The following is an 18,626-nucleotide window of genomic DNA, read 5'->3' as shown; positions in this document are numbered from 1 at the left end:
GCTGTAGCCTATATAGCTTTTGACTCTTCCTTATATAACCTCTGACCGACAATGAAGAGTATGCACGAGAGGAATTTTCGTAATTTTGCTCAATATTTCAATTTTCTATGTAATTACTTTAAACTTTTTTATCTGATTGAAATCAGTAGAATTTTACGATCAATGTTCGAAAGAATTTATTGTGTTAAAATTAATTTTAATGATTGTATCGCCGATTTGAAATCACAGATTATTGGATATGGGTGTGTTTCAGTACCGTTGATCGATTGCACAACTCATTTCTGGCATCTTCGCTGCTTTGTGGGATTTTATTTGACTACCGATGGAGAGAAGTAGAGAACACAACTCAAGATCAATCTTCTTACTTTCGTAAATATTTAAATCCATATATAATAAAAGAACAAGCTTTTGTGGGAGGAGCCTGTGTCTGTCACGGACAGTTTGGGGGAGGAGCCTGTGTCTGTGTCAACACAGGCTCCTCCCCCAAAAGTTTGTATGCGGTTTTTATGGATGGATGGATGATATGGAACACGAGTAACCTGAGCCCCGTTCGAACCCGGGGAACTTTTTTCTAGCGTAAAGTTGGACTCTTTGGCAATTCGCTTTTCTGTAGCTTAATCATCTGCCCGTAATAGATTTTATCGTGGGAAATCTGCCCAGTGACTACCTTACTTGAAGATTTCGTCATCACGGAGATGCTATAGACATCTTGCGGTGATGCTGGTTGTTGCGTCATCAAAGATTGCGTCATCACGGCGACGACATCTGGTGGTGATTTGTTTGGGCATGTTTGGGCAGGATAAGCTCCTCCCCCTTGAGACATGAATAAGCTCCTCCCCCAAAATGTTCGTGACATTATCCGTGACATTGTGCGTGACATGAATAAACTCCTCCCCCAAAAGCTTGTTCTTTTATTATATTTAGAATAGATTTTTACACATAAAGTTCAATGATTGAAATTAAAAATAACCACCCTTTAGTTTAATAACTGCAAACTTAAATTCAATTCTGGTTGTTGCGTCATGGTTGGGGCATGGTTGCGTCACGGCGATGCTATAGACATCTGGTGGTGATTTGATCATGAATAAGCTCCTCCCCCAAAATCGACTGACCAATCACAGCGCGTGACAGACACAGGCTCCTCCCCCAAAAGCTTACATGTTTGGGCATGTTCCATTTTGGGGGAGGAGCCTGTGTTGACACATGAATAAGCCCCTCCCCCAAAAGCTTGTTCTTTTATTATATACGAGCAACCTGAGCCTCATTATATACGAGCAACCTGAGCCCCGGTCAAATCCGGGGAACTTTTGTCTAGCGTAAAGTCGGACTCTTTTTGAATTCGCTTTTCTGTGGCTTAATCATCTGTTCGTAATATATTTTATCGTGGGAAATCTGCCCAGTACCTTACTTGAAGATTATCACGGCGATGCTATAGACATCTGGTGGTGATGCTGGTTGTTGCGTCATCAAAGATTGCGTCATCACGGCGACGACATATGGTAGTGATTTGTTTGGGCATGTTTGGGCATGTTCCATTTTGGGGGAGGAGCCTGTGTTGACACATTATGCGTGACATGAATAAGCCCCTCCCCCAAAAGCTTGTTCTTTTATTATATATGGATGGATGGATGCCCAAACATGCCCAAACAAATCACCACCAGATGTCGCAATCTTTGATGACGCAACAAGTCAACAACCAGAATCACCACCAGATGTCTATAGCATCGCCGTGATGACGAAAGCTTCAAGTAAGGTACTGGGCAAATCCTGCCATTGAAAGACGTCGTAGTTGGTTCCGCATTTGTAGTTAAGGACAAGACTATAACCAAACAAGTGCAAGTGGATGTCACCTTTGTTCGTGGGCAGAACATGAGCGAACGAAACTGATATTTGAAACGCTGGGCGCATTCATCAGACCAATAATTTTCAGTCTGATTACGCTTCCTCATACTTGACAATATCCAAATCAAATGCCTCGTTCTTTTTCACACCGGCACAACTCGGTATCAAGATCTCCTCCTATTGTCACACAAATCAGAAACATGATTCAAAATTCAAATACAAACAGATTAATAACTTACCCTGACAAAAGTGATTCGTTTAAGAATATTATAGTTAGTCAGATCCTTTCCGTTGCATCTGATTGCGTCACGAATTAAAAACGTCAATTTTCTGTTAGTTCCTTCTTCCTTATTTTTCTCGCAACTGGCATCAGCACCATTGAATTTTTCGCTTGTAATGATCCCATCGAGGACAGTGTCAGTGACAGGTCGCCCGTCAAACGTTTCTATCTTAATGGCGTGATCCTCGTCGACATGAAAGATGTGTTGCGTCATATTCTCCAGGAAAATATCCCCGGAAGAATCAATGTAAAGCAGAAACCGCGGTCCGGATGGTTTGGGTGCCACCACGTAAGGCTCCGATGCAAGCGAGTGGACATTCTCCGTCGACAAGGAGACGGGCCACATTACAGGGAAAAAATCAGTCTGACCTTTGGCGAATTTTCCCAAACGCACTTGCATTTCACGAACCAGGTCAAAATCATTCACAAGATGTACCCCCGCAACGTCTACATTATCCAGAAATTTGGTGTCAGTGTTGAGGGTGAATTTTTTAGGTGCTCTGCTAAGAATTCAAAAAGAGTCGTTTTTCAGTTGCGTTATAATTTGCCAGATTTTTAGTTATCGCTTAACCGTCGATAAACTATTATTGAAGTATTTGTTCAAACACTGAATCATTCGGGTATGCCAGTTCCAATTATCGCAATGTGCGTTGCCAAATGTCGTTATTATCTTCTTCCGAATTCAATGTTTAATTAGTATCAATTGCGCAAACAAATAAGTTATACAGTATATAGTAGGCCTACACATCCACTCATGACACGAATGCTGATCATTTAAAGTTTATAGCATGTTCAAATATTTTAAAATTTTAAACATCATCAAACTAAATTAACCGGACACTGTACTAGCCACTACAGATCAAAAACATATCGTCACAAAAAGACTAATCCCTCGCCAAAGTAAGAGTATAATAATAAATATAACTAATCAAAACTCACTTCTGTGACTAATGATGGTGACCTCTTCCTCTCCCATTACGCGAGTAATTTGATGGAGTAGAATACCCGGATCGGCCTCGGTGGTCCATCTTAAATGGATCACAGACGGATGACGACCAGCAGATAAAAACGTGAATTGCGGAAGCGGAACACGTCACGCAGTTATTTTTCCACCATGGAGGAGGATTGGAGGAGAACTAACTCATGCCAAGTGTTGATCTTACAATTTCTTTGCGATCAGCAACAATAGATTCGTCCCCCCCCCCCATTAGTTTCGCAAAAGTAGCCGGGTTTGTCTAAATCAAGACATTTTCTTTGATTTTGCCATCATTATGGCGTCTGTCATGTATGAAATGTATCAATCAAAGATTTAGACCATTCTTCGCCATCTAGTGATGATAAAAAGGAACGAAAATATTTTGCCAATAACAAAAAAACAAAGACACATCACTTGCGAGAGTTGTGCTTCCTCCTTTTATCCTTCATGTTTCCAATCTCCTTTTACCGAGTCCGTATAATGAACCTTGAACGTTTATAGCTTCTAATCCTAAAGTGACAATTTATGATCTTGATGAAAATCTTTTGTGTGAAAGGAACCCAGTGAAGAGATTGGAACGAGCGCGTTTTATGGGCGCAATAACTCGCAAGCGCGCAACTTATACTCAAGTTTACCGGGTTCGCCAACGCTTCTCAGCTGATATAGTTATACGTCAAACTTCGACACTTGTATACAACGACATTAGCACCACAAGCCGGACACGGAAGCTTCATATCTTCACCGTTGTGTAAAAACTTGTTAAAGATTTATAATTAATAGTATTCGTCCCGCAGGTTAAAGTTTAATCTACTCGCATGGGGTTCGGAGAACTGATAAAGGCCTTAAACCGCCTAAAACGTAATTTTAAAAAAGGACAAGAGACAAATTTCCTATTCAACGTATTATTAATGTTCCCGTTTCAGCGTTTTTTGGTTTATTTTCATTTTTCATTTTGTGAATTTTATTCTTAATTTTTTTTAGAATCATCGTGAATGAACTCGATATGGTTGAAATCAATAAAACCATATATTTAAAATAGAGTCTAGTTAATCCCCGGAAGGATCAATGTAATACTAAACTGAACCATCCGCTATAACACCTTTAGAGTTGAATATCTGATACATAAGATCCACTGATATATAAGATCTACCCAGGATTGAAAATAAGGATTGCATTCGAAAAAATATTCTAGAATATCATCGGACGTGTGGCCCAATGGATAAGGCGCCTGCCTACGGAGCAGGAGATTCCAGGTTCGATCCCTGGCACGTTCATATTACCATTTAAAAGATAATTCGGATTCTATTTAGTTCCGAACATTTACTATTCAAATCATTATTAAGCAGTTTATAGAGAAAAAAGACACATTTCCTAGCTCAACTTGGTGTATATCTATTTGATTGTCCAGGAAATAGTCAAGGAAATAGTTTACTTTATCTTAACATTATCTTCGCCATTGACTAGGCGCTTTTTTTGCAAAAATAAATTCAAATTGTGTTTAAATTACCAGTGCATTTTTTCTATTTGTTATTACGATATATGTTATTTATTATTAGAATATCGACTCGATGATTAATATTATAACTATACCATACGTCTACACAAACTCGACCCATTGCTAGGCAAACCTGGCAAACAAACAATTTTACTCCAAACCTCTAGCAATATTTAAATGTGTCAGAAGAAAATCACGAGAAACTTGATTTTCAAGCGCTTCCATTTTCCCTAGAAAAAAGTAAAAAAAAGACCAGCTTTAGAGGGAAGCTAAAATCTCCGTTTCACGTCAGTTATAAAATGTTCAGTTTACCCATAACTGCCCGACTTCCATTGGGATGATTGCGGTCGTGGCGCTGCTTGATGAAAATCCATTGGTGATCAAAATAGCGGCAATCAATAATGCATCCGTCCAGCATTTTCATTTCATCCGTCAGTCTAATCATGTCGTATTTGATTTCGATGCGGTCTTGGCTCCCTACATAAAGCTCGGCCTCTGCCGGACTAAAAAAAAAAATCAACGAAGGAAGAAATTTAAAAAAAATTTCCTTTTCACAAATTGGTTGTTTCATCACTTTTTTATTCCTTTTGGAATTTTAAGTCGAAAACTGCATTTTTGATTGTCATTTTCCTGCCACTTAAAAAAATTGGGGTTGGATCCGCATTTGTAGCCCTTTAATTAAAGGGGAAAAAAATTACGGAGAGACCAACAAGAAAAAGTCAGTGGATGAATGAACCTTCTTTTTTGGATAAAAAATAAAAAAATCCAACGGAAATTTGAATCGCCGAGCGTATTCAACAGACAAGAAATTTTCCGTTAGATGCGCTTCCTCATAATCGACGATATCCAAGTCAAATGCCTCGTTCTCCTTTACACAGGCATGCGTCCTCGGTATTAGGCCTATAATCTCTTCCTGTTGTCAGTTTGTCACACAAATCAGAAAGTAATCAGAAACATGATTCGTATACAAACAGATTGGTATAATAACTTACCCTGACAAAAGCGATTCGTTCAAGGATATTCAAACCAGTCAGATCATTTCCGTTGCATCTGATTGCGTCCCGAATAACGAACGTCAATTTTCCGGTAGTTCCGTCTTCCTTATTTCCTTCACAACGGGCATCAGCGCCATTTAATTTCTCTCTTGTAATTATTCCGTCGAGAACAGTATCCGTTATTGGTCTCCCGTCAGACGTTTCAATCTTAATGGCGTGATCTTCGTCGACAAGAAAGATGTGCTGCGTCATGTTCTCCAGGAAAATATCCCCGGAAGAATCAATGTAAAGCAGAAATCGCGGTCCGGATGGTTTGGGTCCCACCACATATGGCTTCGATGCTAGCCAGTGGACGTTCTTTTTGGACAAGGAGACGGGCCACATTACAGGGAAAATATCCGTCGGTCCTTTGGCGAATCTTCCCAAACGCACTTGCATGTCACGAACCATGTCAAAATCATTTACAAGATGTACCCCCTCAACGTCTTCGTTATCCAGAAATTTTGTGTCAGGGTTGATCTGAGTGAATGTTGGCCTTTAATATGTAAAATATTCAAAATGTTGGTAAGTAGTCGGTTATTTCCCGGTTTTTAAATTCCGTTATCGTTTTCTGGGTATAAACTATTTTTAAAAACAATGAATCATCCTGAATTATTGGGCATATATGTTCCAACTATCGCAATGTGCCTTGTCAAGAGAAACATCACCAATTCACCATTATCTTATTATCCGACCTACGACATTGCGCAAATAAAGCTGTTAAATAGGTAATACTCATTTAAGCTATTTAAACTATTAAAATATTTGAAAACATTTCGACTGAAATTTATTAGGTACTTATTAACAGGCCGGTCAAGAACTAACATATGCTACTCTACCACAGACAATAACGAAAATAATCTTACGTCCGCTTACTACATCTAGTAAAAACTCACTTTTGTGATTGTTGAGGACAACCCCTGGCACGGCGGTCCATCTTCGAACAATGCTTGTCAACAACGGTACGGCTCAACACAGACAGTCTGTCTTGACCTTTGCATAAAAACTGATTGAAGATTTGGAGATTTGTAGTATTCGTGCCGTAGTTAGCGCGTTACCTGAACGCTTGGAGTTCGGAGTGCGACTGACAAAGACAAAGACAATTCAATAGATCATGCAACACTCAACATAAGATTACAATACATCGGATATTATTTTAAAAACAGTTAACCACACAGCAGCGGCAAACTACTTAATTCTAACTACTTAATCGTGAGACGTTCATACTTATTTTTTTTCCCTACTTTATTTCATCAACATACTTTATTTTTAAAGTATCTTCTATAATAAGTAGTTTAACAAGTAGTTTAAAACTACTGAAATATTCCCTTATTATCTTGGCAGGCTACTTTTTTTTACTCCTACTTTATTTCACCATACTTATTTATTTACGCATACTTAACTTTTTTACCTACTTAAAATCTGTCTACTAATCTTAAGAAATGAAAGCACTAATTAAACAATGATGTGAGTAACACATTATTGTATTGAAGTTACAATCAATCGTCAAAAAATGAAATATTACGGAACACATCAGTCCATCAGACTCACTTTGTCAGCATTGGTGTTTGAAGTCTCAGCTTGACTTGAACATGTTGGATTGAGATTCTCTGAGCGTACCTGAAATTAGAGAAATATAGCAGCTTAATTGAAAGACTCACTACGAGTAAATTAAAGACTCACTTTGTCAGCATTGGTGTTCACAGTCTCAGCTTGACTTGAACATGTTGGATTGAGATTCTCTGAGCGTACCTGAAATTAGAGAAATATGGCAGGTTAATTGAAAGACTCAACACGAGTAAATTAAAGACTCACTTTGTCAGCATTGGTGTTCACGCAGTCTCAGCTTGACTTGAACATGTTGGATTGAGATTCTCTGAGCGTACCTGAAATTGGAAAAATACAGCAGCTTAATTGAAAGACTCACTACGAGTAAATTAAAGACTCACACAAAGTTTCGCAGATATCCAACTCAAAGCCTTCTGCTTCCAAAGCTTGCTTAACTTCAGAAGCACTCCACTGAGTGATGTCCATCGCATAGATGAAGAGTTTGGAACTTTTATGTGACGGAAAATTTCTACGAGGAAAGCAAAAGCTAAATTTAAGTAACAAGCACAGAATCAGATAAGACTGCTTACCGAATATCGACTTGACGGCTTCTTATTTCACATAAATAAAACACTATTTCACGGTTTCACCACGAGAGAAGTGCTCTCGTAAAGTGCTAGGAGACATGAGCGTCTTTGACGCTCTAAACGTTGCCGATATGTTTGAAATGTGCAAATTTTCATGACGTTGCCATGTCATGAAAATGTGAAATAACAAAATAATAAATAAAATAAAAACTCCTATTTAAGTACAAATGAACTTAATTAAAAAAGTATAAAATCACCACATTAAAATTGCACTGAGTTATTGGAGGGGCACTTACAATGAACTCAGTTCACACTAAGGCATGCCTGAGTGTGTTTGGTACAAACAATATCACTGATGTTGGCAGAGATAACTAGTTTATGATGATCGATTGAGACTGCATGCCTTCAACATTAGCTGGATAGCTGGCAGCATCTTTACAACAACTAAAGGTGTTCCATGTAACAGTGATGATATGATATCAATGATCTATAAAATAAACACAAATGAGTAACTGAGTAACTATCGTGTAAATAATTTTTATACCTTGGCTTGTGTTGTTGACTAGCCAAGTCAAATCCTTCTTCTAAAAACTTGGAGAATTGGTAAGCTGAACCTGTTCCGTGTAACAGTGGTGATATGATCTCAATGATCTATCAAATAAACATAAATGAACAACTGAGTAACTATCGTGTAAATAATTTTTATACCTTTTTGGCTTGTGTTGTTGACTAGCCAAGTCAAATCCTTCTTCTAAAAACTTGGAGAATTAATTGGTAAGCTGAAGCTGTTCCGTCTAAGTGGTGATATGATCTCAATGATCTATAAAATAAACACACATGAACAAATGAGTAACTCGTCTGCAAGTCTCGTTGTCTGCTTCCTGATCAAAACAAAATAATTTTGAGTATTTTTTACCAAGTCCACAAATCAATTCTTAGCTTACCAATCGATAACCGGAAAAAGTAGCTTTTTAAATTTAAGTATGAATAATTTAAGTAGTTTAGTAGTGTAAACTACTGGATTGCTATAACTAATTAAATATTTAAAAAAAAAGTATGAAAATTTAAAATAAGTAGGCATTTCAAAACTACTTTTTTTTCTAAGTAACTTAAATTGGGGTAAACTACTTTTTTTTTAAACTTTCTGTTCAAATTTAAGTATGTTAACAAAAATAAGTAGGAAGAATCACCATTCAGTAGGCATTTTCCGAGTTAAGTAGGATAAATCCTACTTTTCCTAAACTACTTATTAATACAGCAGTTTTAAACTACTGAAAAGGGCCAAATTAAGTAGTTTGCCGCTGCTGTGCAGCAACATATTATTTCACTTAATATCTTATGTTACGGACGTGTGGCCCAATGGATAAGGCGCCTGCCTACGGAGCAGGAGATTCCAGGTTCGATCCCTGGCACGTTCATTTTGTAGAAAATGTGAATCGATTTTGCTAAACCAAAAGAAAATCTATTTGATAGAAAACATTACATGGGATTACTAGAAAAGTGGCATATCCAAGTTTGAGAGCATATATATGAGGCGTACGACGTTAGTTTACTTTTCAATCCACATTACAGGTGGGAGGGGGGGGACAGTTTGACCTGTGGTGAATTTTCCCAAATTGTGTACGTAAACGGGCGAAAAACACGAGCCAGGTCAAAGTAAGGTCTTCGTTATATACATAATTTGTGTCAGAGTAGATATGAGTGAATGTTGGCTTACATGTTTTGTTGCATTAAAAAAGTTGTGAGTCGTTAGCCATATTTGTCGACATTCAGATTATCGTTTGACTGTTTGAGTGTCGGTAAACACCGTAAACTATTCAACTTTTGTCAACTAATGCCAAACAATGAATCATCCTGAATAATTTGTTTCAAACTATCGCTAACGTCAATCAATGAGGTTGTCAAGAGAAACAGGAAGAGAAACATTACGGTTATCTTTTCGGGTACGACCTACAACATTGTGCAAAAGAAAGCTTATTGTGACTCACAAGCAATTTACTCATTTAAAGCAAGCTATTCAAATATTTGAACATATTTGACATTAATTCTCTGGACACTTTCAAACGTATCCTACCCAAAAAAATTCATCAGTGGGATCCGGAGAAACTACGTGCGGAAATTTTACAAGAGGGAAAAAACGGCTCTCCCATAGGACGTGTGGCCCAATGGATAAGGCGCCTGCCTACGGAGCAGGAGATTCCAGGTTCGATCCCTGGCACGTTCATCTTACCATCTAACAATTTATTCGGATTCTATTCAGTTCCGAACATTTATTATTCAAATCATTGGGAAGTATTTTATAGAGAAAAAAGACACATTTCCTAGCTCAACTTAGTGTATTTCTAATGATTGTTCAGGAAATAGTCAATAAGTAAATAGTTTACTTTAAAAAAATGCCACTTTGTTGATTCACACAGTAGATCAAACAAGATTACAAGAAATAGAGCGGAATAGTAATGAATCTAAATGAAGAGCAGGATCATTTTTCCACTTCAGCGTTTTGGCTTGTTTGTTTCTTTGCTTAGATTTTTGTAACCTAATGGGAATGTCTTATTTTGTTTTTATATTAATAATCGCGGATGAACTTCTGATGGGCGAAATTGATGAAACCATGAACAAAGAACGAGACAAACCGAAGGGGAAAACAATTTTATTCCAAACCTCTAGAATTTTCTAGAGTAGCCAGGAGAAGATCACGAGAAACGGCATTTTCTAGCGCTTCCATTTTCCCTATGGCAATAGAAATCCATATAAGGAAAGTAAAAATTTTAGTCTGACGTCAATTGTAAAATGTTCAGTTTACCTTTAATTGCGCGCCTTCCATTGGGATGATTGCGGTCGTAGCGCTGAGTGCTGATGAAGATCCATTGGTGTTTTCAAAGTAGCGGCAATCAATAATGCACCTGCTATGACTCGGCAACGTCGCCCCCCTCCCCTCCCTCTGATCACAAGATCAGTTGGTCTCGTCTCGTTGGTAGAGAGAATACACACCTGTATCGCTCTCGAATTCAGCCTCTTTCAGACTTCATTCTATGGCGCAGTTGATTTTGTTTTCGAGCCTTTTCGTTCTCCCTGCTCTCGTCAATCCATCCCTCCGTGTTTTCGTTCAATTTTATTTTGTGTTGTGTTGATTTCCCCGGCCCTTGGGTGCGCCCATTGCTGCTAACCACCCCCCTCCCAGCAACCAGCGTGGTTTGTGGGGGCCGCCATCTTGTTTCCTTTGTGTTGTGTGCTGAGTATTGAGTTCGTTTGTGGTCCTGCGAGTCATCCATTCCGTCGTTCATAGTTGGACTATTGCACACATTCACCCACTGTTTTTCATATTTCATTTTTTTTTTTTTGTGATTCATTGTCGTGTCTTTACTGAGGGGCCCACATGTTGCGTGCCCACCATTTTTTTCTTTCTCTACCGTTCATACGCAAGTTTTTTCCGCCTTACAGAGGGCCCACATGTTGCGTGCCCACCATTTTTTTTTCTCATTTCGATTCTCTCTTGGCTGTCTCTATTGCTGATAATCCATTTGTTTCTTTTTAATTGTTGGCCGTATTCATTCCACGTCCACCCGTTCCACGCGGATTTCATCCCGCGGTTTAGTTTCTCCCACCATTCCACCCCCTATCGTCATATATTCGTTTGTGTTTTGTTTGATGGCCGTAATTATTCCGCGTCCACCCGTTCCACGCGGATTTCATCCCGCGGTTTAGTTGCTCCCACTATTCAGCCCCCTATCGTCACATATCTCCACATTGCCGTCCCTTCGGTTCTCTAGTGTGCTGTTTTCTTGTTTCACGCCCTCGTTTCGACCACTCATTGCCAATTCAACCCTACACGCTCTCTTCATTCAATTCATTTTTTGTTTCCTGCTCCTCGATTCATCGTCGTTCACCTGCGTGTTTCAATTCTCCCACCCGACGTGATTCATTCCTCCATTCGTTCCGCTGTCGTGATCATCCTACGCCGGTGCCACCCTTCGTGCAGTGTTCAGTGATTCCCTCGTGTCGCCCAGGTCTTGGGTTAATCCGTGTCCCGCCATGCCTCCCAAGCCATTCAAGCCGTACGGCGTGCCGCCTCCACTAGACATCGAGGAATTCAAAGACTCCTTCGAGATCTGGCACCAGCAGTGGAATATATTCCTTGCTCTGTCAACCATCAACACTGCGCTGCCGCAAGCGGATCGACCGGAATATGTTGCCAACATCTTACTATCCTGCCTCTCCAATGCCACGCTGAAAGCCGTGCTCACCATGGGCTTGACAGCCACCGAGTTGAAAGATGCCGACGTCATCATTGGAAAGCTGCAGGAGAGGTGCAATGCGGGTCGGAATTGCCATGTATGGCGCCAGAAATTCTCATCCCGTGTCCAGCGTGACACTGAATCGTCCGATTCCTGGCTCAGCGATTTGCGTGATCTCGCGCGCAAATGTGAGTTCGAGAAAGATTGCTGTGCCGCCTGCCAGAACACGCGCATTTTGGGCCAAGTTGTCTTTGGCGTTTTCGACGACGAGGTACGCCGTAAGCTACTGGAGCGGGGAGCCAATTTAACCCTGGATCGGGCGCTAACAACACTCCGTACAGCGGAGGCCACCCGGCTTCAGGCGTCCACCATCAAACAGGGTGGTGCAGCCCCCGTCCACCAGCTAAAGACTCCGGCAGCCAAACCACCTATGGGCAAGCCGGCCACTCAACACCGGGATCAGCAGCGCGGACGTCCAGCAGCTCGTTGGCATCCGCCTGGAACTAAGCCGTATGGATGTTGGAATTGCGGGTCAGCCTCTCGTCACGCTAAAGAAGATTGCCCCGCCTTCGGCAAGGAATGCCTAGGTTGCCACAAAACGGGCCACTTTCAGGCCGTATGCACCCAAGGCGGCAGTTCAACCCCGAAACCTGAGATGGCTGGAAGCATCACAATCTGTTCCATCATTCCTGATGACATGGTCGAGCTTGGCGTCTTCCCGGCTTCCAGCAACTCCAGTATTTTCATCCGTGTGCTCCCTGACTCCGGGGCGTCGATTGATGCCATCCCGGCCGCCATGTATAGGAGCCACTTCAACCACGTTCAACTCATTGAGGGCGGACCAAACGCAGTCACGGCCACCGGGGCTGCTATTTCGTCGCTTGGTCACTTCCCGGCCACGTTGTCTTGGTCCGGTGGATCATCCCTCCCCGTGGCCACAGCCATCCATGTCCTCCGTGACCTTCAACAGCCTGTACTCTCCAAGGCTTCTCAAAAACAATTCGGCATGCTACCGGCACAGTATCCGCATTCATGCATGTTAGCCGCGGTTATGCCTCCGCCTTTGCCAGCTTCAGCCCCACGTGATGACGCCATGGCTACATTGCGCGTTCTTATGGCGGAATGCCCTTCAATTTTCGACGGAGTGTGCCGGCCCATGCGTGGTCCTCCGTGCCACTTTCAATTAAAGGAGGGTGCTGTCCCTTCTGCCATCCGCGGGTCCCGTCCCATTGCAGTGCCTCTCATGCCGCGGGTTAAACAGGAGCTGGACTCGCTGGAAGACCAGGGCATCATTAGCAAAGTGCCTGAGCCGACATTGTGGGTCCACCCAATCGTTATTGTCCCAAAGGACGATGGCGGAATCCGCATTTGCGGCGACTTTACGTCGCTCAACCGCTGCATCATCCGGCCCACCTTTGATTCCCCGACTCCGTTCCAGGCGGTCCGGACCATTCCAACGGGGATGAAGTTTTTCACCGTCATTGATGCCCTGAAGGGCTATCACCAGGTGGAGCTGGATGAGGAGTCAAGTGCCATGACGACGTTCTCCACACCGTTAGGCCGTTACAAGTACAACCGTCTCCCGTTCGGCGTTTCGTTAGCTGGCGATGACTACGGTAGACGTCTCGCAAACATTTTCGACGATTTCCCGAACTGTCGCCGCGTCGTCGAGGATATCCTGGTTTTCTCCGCCACTTGGGAAGAACATGTGGACCTTGTCCGTCGCCTGTTCCGCCTCGCCGCTGATCACCAGATCGCCATTAACGTTCGCAAGGTTGTCTTTGCCCAGCCTTCAGTGTTGTTCGGTGGCTACGTGGTAGGTGAGAGCGGGTTCCGCCCCAGCCCAGATTTACTGAGGGCCATCCGTGAATTCCCGGCTCCCACTTGTGTTTCAGAGATGCGAGCCTTCCACGGGCTCTGCCAGCAGGTGGGAAACTTTTCGGACGACTTGGCCCCCGTTCTTCGCCCTCTGGCTCCTCTGCTTCGGAAAGATTTTGTGTGGGAGTGGACGATGCAACACGAGAAGGACTTCAAAGCAGCCCGTGAGTCCCTATCTTCATCTTCCGAATTATCGTTTTACGACCCGGCTTCCCCAACCTCACTTCACGTCGATGCATCCCGCCTCCGTGGCCTCGGTTTCATCCTCCGACAACAGAAAGCCGATGGGAGCTGGAACGTCGTGCAGGCGGGATCCCGTTTCCTATCTGATGCAGAATCCAGGTACGCGATGATCGAGCTGGAATGCCTGGCCGCGGCTTGGGCAATGCGCAAATGCCGCCAGTTTCTCGAAGGCCTCCCCACCTTCCAGCTCGTTACCGATCATCGCCCGTTAATTCCGATCCTCAACGATTATCACCTGGATAAGCTGGATAATCCCAGAATTCTACGTCTTCGCCTTTCCATGCAGCGTTACTCCTTCGTCGCTATTTGGGTGCCGGGGAAGAACAATGTGATGGCTGATGCCCTGTCGCGCTCCCCGGTTGATCATCCTTCCGCTTCCGACGAGATCGCGGAGGGCCCGCAATCGTTTTCAGCCCGCATCAGTTTATTGGATACAATGGAGGGTTCCAACGACGCCAGTCCCGACATTTTGCTGTCCTCCGTTGCATCGGCTACCTCGGCCGATCCGGTTATGCTGTCCCTCCGCCAAACAGTCCTTGAGGGATTCCCGAACGAGAAGTGTAATCTTCCCCTTGAGCTTCGTCCATTCTGGCAGGTGCGGAGCCAGCTGTCCGTCGACGACGCGGAGGGTCTCATCCTGGTTGGCCCCCGTGTAGTCATTCCGACTTCCTTGCGTCAGGAGATCATCCGGCGCTTACTTCAAATGCACCAAGGAGCCACTAAACTCCGTCAGCGCGCCCGTCTCTCCGTCTACTGGCCCTCAATGGACAACGATATCGTCGTGGCCGCGAAGTCCTGCCCATCTTGCACAGAGCGTCTCCCATCTCATCCGGCGGAGCCTCTTCTTCCCCATGCTCCGGCCTCCAGACCGTTCGAGTTTGTATTCGTCGATCTCGGCGCATACCGCGGTCGTGATTTTTTAATTGTGGCCGATCAGTTCAGCGGTTGGCCTCAAGTCTTCCCGTTTCCAGACACCAACACGTCAACGCGACGTGTCATCGACGCCCTCCGTTCATTTTTCACGTGCGGTGCCGGAGCCCCGGTAAAACTGTGGTCGGATGGAGGCCCGCAGTTCAAGTCCGACGAGTTTCTCGCGTTCCTTCGCGACTGGGATATTAGTAACGGCCGTTCATCGCCCCACCACCCCCAGTCCAATGGCTATGCGGAATCAGCCGTCAAATCGATGAAGAAGCTCATCGCGGGCTCTTGGTCGTCGGGGTCATTCGACCCGGACAAGTTTGGCAAGGCTTTGCTTCTCTTCCGCAACGCGCCTATGTCGGGTGGAGCTTCACCATCACAAATTGTATTCAGCCGCCCAACGCGTGATCTCCTCCCCGCGCACAGGCGTTCATTCGCGCCGAAATGGCAGCAAGCCGCGGAGTTATTGGAGAAGCGTGCGCAACATGCAAAGGAGCTTCAAATTCAGCACTTCAACCGTTCCGCGCACCCCCTTCCTCCCCTGGTGATTGGCGACAGCGTGCTCATCCAAGACCATAAAACAAAACGTTGGTCCACTGCTGGGATCGTAGTCGAGGTGGGGCCATTCCGGGATTACATCGTAAAAACGCCAGCTGGTCGTTTGTTCCGCCGCAATCGGCGTTTTCTTCGTGTCATCTCCCACCGGATTCCGCAGCCGCAACCTCCAGCAAGCGCTTCATCTACGACTACCCCCTTCCAGCAGCCTGGTCCGGCCCCTCCGACAGCGCCTTCGCCCACTCTCCGTCGTTCGCGTCGCCTGGCCGCCAAGATCGCTTCTTGAATTAATATTTTGTCTGTTTGTTTCTCTGTCTCTCTTGTTCGTTGTTCTCCTTGGAGTCCATCTTCTCTTACGTCGGCTTTGAGACCCGTTTTTGTTTCTTAATTCAGCAATTTCCCCATATCTATTTGCTCCCCGTGTTTCGTCCCTGGGAGTGTTTTCTCGCCGTCACATCACAATTCAGAAATTCTTTTCCGTTTATGTACGGGGAAAAAGACATGCTATGACTCGGCAACGTCGCCCCCCTCCCCTCCCTCTGATCACAAGATCAGTTGGTCTCGTCTCGTTGGTAGAGAGAATACACACCTGTATCGCTCTCGAATTCAGCCTCTTTCAGACTTCATTCTAGCACCCGTCCAGTTTTTTAATTTCCTCTGTAAGTTTATAATCGCTCGAAGAAATCGCTCAATAAGAAATCGCTCCTCCCCCCCCTCCTTCGCTGTTGATCCTCCTGCCAGCCACATTGGTTGTGTATTTACATTGCCGGTTTCCTTGTTCGCCCTTTTACAACATTATCAATTCGCCATTGACTAGGCGCTTTTTTTGCAAAAATAAATTGAAATATTGTTTAAATTACCAGTGCATTTTTTTATTTTTGTTAATTGGACAAAGTATATAATGTTTGATTATATAATTACGATATTATTGTAGAATATCGACTCGATGATTGATATTATAACTACGTCTACATAAACTCGACCCATTGCTAGGCAAACCTGGCAAACCAACAATTTTACTCCAAACCTCTAGCAATATTTAAATGTGTCAGAAGAAAATCACGATAAACTTGATTTTCAAGCGCTTCCATTTTCCCTAGAAAAAAGTAAAAAAAAGATCAGCACTAGAAGGAAACTAAAATCTCCGTTTGACGACAAATGTAAAGAGCTGAGTTTACCCTTAACTGCCTCACTTCCATTGGGATGATTACGGTCATGGCGCTGCTTGATGAAGATCCATTGGTGATCAAAATAGCGGCAATCAATAATGCATCCGTCCAGCATTTTCATTTCATCTGTCAGTCTAATCATGTCGTATTTGATTTCGAATTTCGTTTTTGGGCCCCCTACATGAAGCTCGGCCTCTGTCGGACTAAAAATATTAACGAACTAGGAAATTCAATTCAAATTCAAATTTTTAACAAATTGGTTGTTTCATCACTTTTTTATTCCTTTTGGAATTTTAAGTCGAAAACTGCATTTTTGATTGTCATTTTCCTGCCACTTAAAATTGTGGTTGGATTTGGAGTCGCATTTGTAGCCCTTTATAATGAAAGGGGGAAAAATTACGGAGAGACCAACAAGAAAAAGCCAGTGGATTAATTAACCTTCTTTTTTGGATAAAAAATAAAAAAATCCAACGGATATTTGAAACGCTGAGCGTATTCAACAGACAAGAAATTTTCCGTCCTGTGTGCTTCCTCATATTCGACGATATCCAAGTCAAATGCCTCGTTCTCTTTTCCCATGGTATACGTCATCGGTATTATGATCTCTTCCTGTTGTCACAAAAATCAGAAGGTAATCAGAAACATGATTCGAATCCAAACAGATTAATAACTTATACCCTGACAAAAGCGATTCGTTCAAGGATGTTCAAACCAGTCAGGTCATTTCCGCTGCACCTGATTGCGTCCAGAATTACAAACTTCAATTTTCCGGTAGTTCCGTCTTCCTTAATATTTCCATTACAACTGGCATCATCATCTGATTTCTCTCTTGATATGACCCCATCGAGAACAGTGTCGGTGATTGGTCTCCCGTCAAACGTTTCTATCTTGATGGCGTGATCTTCGTCGACACGAAAAATGTGTTGCGTCATATTCTCCAGGAAAATATCCCTGGAAGAATCAATGTAAAGAAGAAACCGCGGTCCGGATGGCTTGGGTCCCACCACATAAGGCTTCGATGCAAGCGACTGGACGTTCTTCATGGACAAGGAGACGGGCCACATTACAGGGAAAAAAACAGCCTGACCTTTGGCGAATTTTCCCAAACGCACTTGCATTTCACGAACCAGGTCAAAGTCATGAACAAGATGTACCCCCTCAACGTCTTCGTCATCCAGAAATTTGGTGTCAGGGTTGATCCGAGTGAATGTTGTCCTTTAATAAACATTAAAAATGTTGGTAGATAAATCCGGTTATTTTTTTATTTTTAAATTTCGTTATCGTTCGATTTTGGGTAAACTATTTAAACAACGTATCACCCTGATTCATTTGGGCATATATGTTCCAACTATCTCAATGTGCGTTGTCATCCCAATAATCTTTCGGGTACGACCTACGACATTGCGCAAAGAAAGCTATTTTAAATACTACTCACCAGCACTCACAAGAGCCTATACTCATTTAAACTAACTATTAAAATATGTGAAAATATTTCGACTAAAATTTATTAGGTACTTAATAGGCCGGTAGAGAAGAGAACTAACATATACTAACATTTAAAAAAATGACGTTTGTGACGGTTGAGGACAACCCCATTGACTCCCCGTAAAAAAAAAATAATATCGAGTAAGATACCTCCTAGCACGGCGTTCCATCTTCGAAAATGCTTGTCAACAACGGTACGGCTCAACAGCAAAGACAGTCTATCTTGACCTTTGCGTAAAAACTGATTGAAGATTTGTAGTATTCGTCCCGCAGTTAGCGCGTTACCTGAATCCTTGGAGTTCGGAGTGCGACTGACAAAAAGACAAAGACAATTCAATAGATCAACATTCAACATAAGATTACAATACACCGGATATTATT

The 18,626-nt window shown here is 42.9% G+C and overlaps 3 protein-coding genes, 1 long non-coding RNA gene and 3 other non-coding genes across 9 annotated transcripts in view; 3 read left to right on the top strand and 4 right to left on the bottom strand.

Annotated features, from left to right (window-relative positions):
- Positions 1 to 1,862: 1,862 nt before the first annotated feature.
- Positions 1,863 to 3,249, bottom strand: LOC124189010 (mRNA-capping enzyme-like). Of its 2 annotated transcripts, none has more exons than XM_046581960.1 (3): positions 3,062 to 3,249; positions 2,082 to 2,622; positions 1,863 to 2,019 (listed from the first exon to the last, which is right to left on the bottom strand). In XM_046581960.1, the coding sequence occupies exons 2-3, from the start codon at positions 2,520 to 2,522 to the stop codon at positions 1,936 to 1,938; spliced, it is 525 nt and encodes a 174-aa protein (XP_046437916.1). In that variant the 5' UTR covers positions 2,523 to 2,622; positions 3,062 to 3,249; the 3' UTR covers positions 1,863 to 1,935. The 2 variants fall into 2 exon arrangements, with proteins under 2 accessions (XP_046437916.1, XP_046437915.1); XM_046581959.1 differs by having other exon boundaries at positions 2,082 to 2,625; positions 3,062 to 3,248.
- Positions 3,250 to 4,299: 1,050 nt separating this feature from the next.
- Trnar-acg lies at positions 4,300 to 4,372 on the top strand. The gene has a single exon. It is a non-coding gene; the product is annotated as a tRNA-Arg (tRNA).
- Positions 4,373 to 7,095: 2,723 nt separating this feature from the next.
- LOC124203441 lies at positions 7,096 to 8,658 on the bottom strand. Of its 2 annotated transcripts, XR_006878536.1 has the most exons (8): positions 8,471 to 8,656; positions 8,307 to 8,413; positions 8,059 to 8,249; positions 7,766 to 7,975; positions 7,577 to 7,704; positions 7,443 to 7,513; positions 7,311 to 7,379; positions 7,096 to 7,247 (listed from the first exon to the last, which is right to left on the bottom strand). It is a non-coding gene; the product is annotated as an uncharacterized LOC124203441 (long non-coding RNA). The 2 variants fall into 2 exon arrangements; XR_006878530.1 differs by having other exon boundaries at positions 7,766 to 8,249; positions 8,471 to 8,658.
- A 449-nt stretch (positions 8,659 to 9,107) lies between these two features.
- On the top strand, positions 9,108 to 9,180 carry Trnar-acg. Its single transcript has one exon. It is a non-coding gene; the product is annotated as a tRNA-Arg (tRNA).
- A 733-nt stretch (positions 9,181 to 9,913) lies between these two features.
- On the top strand, positions 9,914 to 9,986 carry Trnar-acg. The gene has a single exon. It is a non-coding gene; the product is annotated as a tRNA-Arg (tRNA).
- A 411-nt stretch (positions 9,987 to 10,397) lies between these two features.
- Positions 10,398 to 18,626, bottom strand: part of LOC124203399 (mRNA-capping enzyme-like) — an 80,941-nt gene continuing 72,712 nt past the window's right edge. The window contains exon 6 of the mRNA XM_046600119.1: positions 10,398 to 10,492. Within this exon, the coding sequence (XP_046456075.1) occupies positions 10,413 to 10,492 (80 nt within the window). The 3' untranslated portion in view covers positions 10,398 to 10,412. The remainder of the gene's footprint in view (positions 10,493 to 18,626) is intronic.
- Positions 16,451 to 18,558, bottom strand: LOC124203425 (mRNA-capping enzyme-like). The gene is made up of 6 exons (XM_046600120.1): positions 18,396 to 18,558; positions 17,438 to 17,975; positions 17,199 to 17,369; positions 17,033 to 17,133; positions 16,770 to 16,963; positions 16,451 to 16,687 (listed from the first exon to the last, which is right to left on the bottom strand). The coding sequence occupies exons 1-6, from the start codon at positions 18,413 to 18,415 to the stop codon at positions 16,608 to 16,610; spliced, it is 1,104 nt and encodes a 367-aa protein (XP_046456076.1). The 5' UTR covers positions 18,416 to 18,558; the 3' UTR covers positions 16,451 to 16,607.

This window comes from Daphnia pulex, chromosome 2 (assembly GCF_021134715.1).
Source record: "Daphnia pulex isolate KAP4 chromosome 2, ASM2113471v1".
Taxonomy (NCBI): domain Eukaryota; kingdom Metazoa; phylum Arthropoda; class Branchiopoda; order Diplostraca; family Daphniidae; genus Daphnia; species Daphnia pulex.
This window is presented reverse-complemented; position numbering and strand designations above follow the sequence as displayed.